This window comes from Clarias gariepinus, chromosome 11 (assembly GCF_024256425.1).
Source record: "Clarias gariepinus isolate MV-2021 ecotype Netherlands chromosome 11, CGAR_prim_01v2, whole genome shotgun sequence".
Taxonomy (NCBI): domain Eukaryota; kingdom Metazoa; phylum Chordata; class Actinopteri; order Siluriformes; family Clariidae; genus Clarias; species Clarias gariepinus.
In genome coordinates, this window is record NC_071110.1 from 27,361,004 (window position 1) to 27,365,742 (window position 4,739).

Genomic DNA, 4,739 nt, shown 5'->3' on the forward strand with positions numbered 1-4,739 from the left:
AACTACAAGCATTTCACACCCAAACATGTACACCCAGTTCTGAGTATTAAAGCAAACGTTTTAAGTGTGTGTGTGTGTGTGTGTGTGTGTATGTTTGGTCACTTTTCCCTCGCATGACCTAACCCTGTTGTAATTTGACAGAAAAAAAATTATATCAAAATGGTTATTTCTGGAAGGTGTGTTTTTTTCTGGAAGGTGTCGAGGGTGTGACGTCACATCCGGGAAATAAGGGCAACGCTTGTTTCAGCAGTCCGCCATTTCAAATATTTGAACTTCCCCAGTGACAAGTTCTAGTGCAAGTCGGGGTGCCATCATTTAATCCGTTAATCTGGGGGAAGATTTCCGCGGGTTGCTTGGTGCACATGTGCGTTGGAGCAGTGGCCTCTTCGTGAGAGTAAAGGCGAATGCTGAGGCCGATCGGGACGAGTTTATCAGCGGAAAGGTGCTGAAGTTTTTGTATGAGCTGAGCGCGGCTGGCGGATCCGGACACGCAGCAGGCCCGGGAGAAGCCTCGGCCTTTGGGTGGCAGCCATGGCCGGACACTTCGACGCGGAGGACCGGGGCAGCTGGTACTGGGGAAGACTTAGCCGACAAGAAGCCGTGTCCCTTCTGCAGGGACAGAGACATGGCGTCTTTCTAGTGCGGGACTCTATTACCAGCCCCGGAGACTATGTCCTGTCTGTGTCAGAAAACTCTAAAGTCTCTCATTATATCATCAACAGCATCAGCAACAGCCGGCAGTCCGCCCCGGGTAAGGCTACGCTAATGCATGGACCTGGCTAACAAGCTAAGCTAACTAGCATACACACTTGCTACTTTAAGCTACGCATTCTTTGCTTTAAAGGCGTCGTTTTAACCACATAATTAATTATAAGAGTTATAATTCCACACTGATCATCATATAGACACACCTTTTTTAGATATCTTCCTAACTTGTAGTGTTTTAATGTGTCCGTTAGCTAGCAGGCTAGCTAGCGAAGGTTACTTAGCCGCATGCTAACATTCTCAACTAACTTGGTGTTACTTGACGTATTTCTAGTTGTTTAGTTGTCTGAGTTCCAGAAATAGTATTTTACTTCATTTGATACAGTATTCACAAACCAATTTTTGTTTTATTAGTTAGAAACCATAAAACCACAAGGAGTCCCCCTTAGCTTAGCTAGTTAGCCCGCAAAAATAGGCAACCAGTGAAATTCCATGACCAGGTAATGCAGTGGAATAGAAAGTCCCAAATATAACTGGAATAAAAATAATTATTCGTTTATTCTACATCACAATTTGGCGCTATATTATTGTTATTTTTAATATTACTATAATAATAAACTCGCATTTGTTCTGCTAACCAATGTTTAAACAATTGACATTGACAGATTACCGACAAACTCCTGTTTTGTTCTCTTATTTTACATCATATATTTAAGGTTTAATTAAAAAATATATATAATATTTTTTTTTTGTTTAAAAGATATCTAATATGTTGGTGTCAAATTTTAACCAATTTTGAATATAAATTTTGCACACACTTGCTTTGGCCAGCAAATTAAGCTGCTTTTTCGAAACAACGCAGGCAACTAATCTTGCCATGTATTGATCAGACATTATATTTTATATGTTGTCTCTTCCCCCCCCCCCCACCACCACCTCTCAGGCCTGGCTGTCTCTCGCTTTCGTATCGGAGACCAGGAATTTGATGCACTACCTGCCCTGCTGGAGTTTTATAAGATACACTACCTGGACACCACTACTCTGATCGAGCCCATCAACAAAGCCAAGTACTCTGGGATTGGTCTTGCTAGCACGGGGCCGGGAGGCGTTCCTCAGAGGTTTGAAGAGGAATATGTCCGTGCTTTGTTCGACTTCCCTGGCAATGACGACGAGGACCTACCCTTTCGAAAGGGCGATGTCCTGCGTGTCCTGGAGAAACCCGAAGAGCAGTGGTGGAACGCGCAGAATTCAGAAGGCCGTGTGGGTATGATCCCTGTGCCGTATGTTGAGAAATTCCGGCCTGCTTCTCCCACTTCAGGGACTCTGTGTGGTGGAGGAACGGGCACCGTGGGGAACTCGGATGGCCACAATTCCCAACCTCCTCTGCTCGGCGAGCCAGGCCCGTATGCCCAGCCTACGTCTTTACCCAATTTGCAAAACGGGCCTGTGTTGGCCAGAGCGGTTCAGAAAAGAGTACCCAATGCCTATGATAAGACAGCGCTTGCTTTAGAGGTAAATTATCAATTGAGAGAATTATTTTTTTTTTTTTTATTATTATTTTTAAGAATTCTTTCAATAAAATTTTTTCCCCCGGTTCAGGTTGGCGACTTGGTAATGGTGACAAAGATCAACGTGAACGGTCAATGGGAAGGCGAGTGCAAGGGAAAGAGAGGTCATTTTCCCTTCACGCATGTGCGCTTACTGGATCAGCACAACCCCGACGATGACCCGAGCTGAAAATGAAGACTTGGTTTTCCTATACAGCCCTTAAATGCACACACCCTCTCCTCTCACACCTCATAACTGACATGCCCAGCAGTATCTTCTTCTACTAGATCCTTTTCCTGTATGTCCGTTAATTCTGTGCCATCATGTCGTTCATGCCAATATATACAGCCATTTCCTGATTAGATCTTATGCAACAGTTCAAGTTAATCGTTCAGTAGACACTAAGCGCCATGGACATTTCAGTAGTTTGCCATAGATTGAATGTTGGTATGATGATTGTGCATTAAAAAAAAAAAAAAAGAAGAGAAACACACAAAAGAGGACAAGTCTGCTTGGACTCAAAATATAAGCAGTTTGGTGTTGCTCTAAGGGACTGTTGCTCGGCGGTTGAGTAGCATACACTACTCGTACTGATTTGCTAATATCCGGCTGCATTGAAGGTTTGATTTGTTTGGAGCCTTCCGTCACACTACAAATAATCTACCACGTGATTATGTACAAGATGTCTGCGAGAAAATGCTGATCATACACGTATTGTTTACTATTATATGCTAAATTTTGTATTCCTTTAAGCATTATTGTGCACACAGAAGTATTTTTGTGTTAAGTCTTTGTTTGTTAAACCATCCTTTTAATTTCTTATTGATCACTAGAGGAAAGGCTTTCTGGCCCGTTGGACACTTTATTTAGCATTTACAAATCAATTTTGGTTGGGTGCGAGAGCACAAGTTCACTCTATTGAACTTGTGTGTCTGGTAAAAGCAGTAGTACTTTATTGTAATGTTTTTTTTTGTTGTTGTTTTGTTTCGTTTAACCTATTTACGCTACCCCACTACAGTATCACATGAAGATGCAACCAATTCTACCACTTTGATAAACACAGTGAGATTGTACATGTCACTGTGTAAAATGTAAATGCCTCAACAATGTCTCTCTAGAAGTGTCTAGAACACTACAGTAGTTTTCTCATTTATGATTGTTTTATGTACTTGTAAGCCGGCTGAGTATCAGTTTAACCGTACAGCAATATTTGCGATCACACTTCACTGCTTTATAGTGGCAATGTTATCACTCATTATATATAACAATAATAGTTCCTTTAACCAGCTGTTTGCCTTTTATTGTAAAAGCGCCAAATAACTGAAGCGAATCATCTTTAATATAGTCTCATAAGCAACTGATAAAATAGTGTACAAGGATCATAACAAGCCCGCTTGTATTTAAACAGTGTATTTTTTTTTGTGTGTGTGTTTTCGTTTTAAATGAAATTGACTAAATGAACAAATGTATAGTATTAATTTGAAAGACCATCAGAACACACCAGGGGCATGATTTTTCTTAGCAGTCATTTGAATGATTAAAATTAACATCGTGTTTAATGATTTGAATAGGCACAATCACCTGAGAAGTTTTACCCTCCATTATAACCGAAATGTGAAGTTTGGGTATGAAGAAGTAATAAATAGGCTAAGTCAAATTTATTCGTCACATTAATGAAGGATTTTCTTTTTCTGTTTTAGTGCTAAATGCTAATAAGTGATAAGGCAAGTATATATGGAGCATAAAATCTCATTGGAAGTATGCCCCTGTTTCTACAGGTCGAAGACAAAAATCTAATTTGAAACATTAAATAAAGCCATAAAATATTAGATGTTAACAATGGAAGCTTTAAACCAGTTTTTCAGGCTGCTTTGATATTTTATTAGTACACATTATAAAAGATAACTTTCCTACCTGATTTCCTCATTTCTGTCATAAACGGTATAAAATGAAGATCAATAGAGGCTTAAGGTGAGTCTTATTTCTGAGCTAATTTTTTTCATTGTTCCATTCCTTTGTCATTTTAACTAATCTACCCAAGAAAAGAACCACAGTGAGTTATGTCCAAGTCTGAGATGTGTCAATGTCCCATACTTTTTTTTTGTACTTAAAGTATTATTTTTATTGCCTTTAGTAAAATTGACATATTTACTTATGACATTAATCTACGTTCATCTACGTCCTTTCATAAAACATCTAAATGTTTTTTTTTTCCTTTTCTCGGATCAGCCTGTCTCTGTACATGAAATGAAGATAACCCCAATAGTAAACTATTTAAACCCTGTTCTTTTGTCTGTCAGTCATTTTGAGGAGCACACTGTATGTGACTAATTTACATGTACTTATTAATGCCAAATACATATTGGCTTAAAGGAAAATATTGAGTGGCCCAAAAATCAGGAATCATAGACATTTTTTCTTATAAGAAATGTGCTATTACAAAAAACAGTATTTTATTTCAGACACAAGATGATAAAAACGTAGTA

At 39.1% G+C, this 4,739-nt stretch overlaps 1 protein-coding gene across 1 annotated transcript; it reads left to right on the forward strand.

Moving 5' to 3' along the window:
* Positions 1-250: 250 nt before the first annotated feature.
* On the forward strand, positions 251-4,537 carry crk (v-crk avian sarcoma virus CT10 oncogene homolog). Its single transcript, XM_053507963.1, has 3 exons — positions 251-751; positions 1,649-2,217; positions 2,305-4,537. Exons 1-3 carry the CDS (start codon positions 532-534, stop codon positions 2,440-2,442), a joined length of 927 nt encoding a protein of 308 aa, XP_053363938.1. The 5' UTR covers positions 251-531; the 3' UTR covers positions 2,443-4,537.
* The last annotated feature ends 202 nt before the right edge of the window (positions 4,538-4,739 follow it).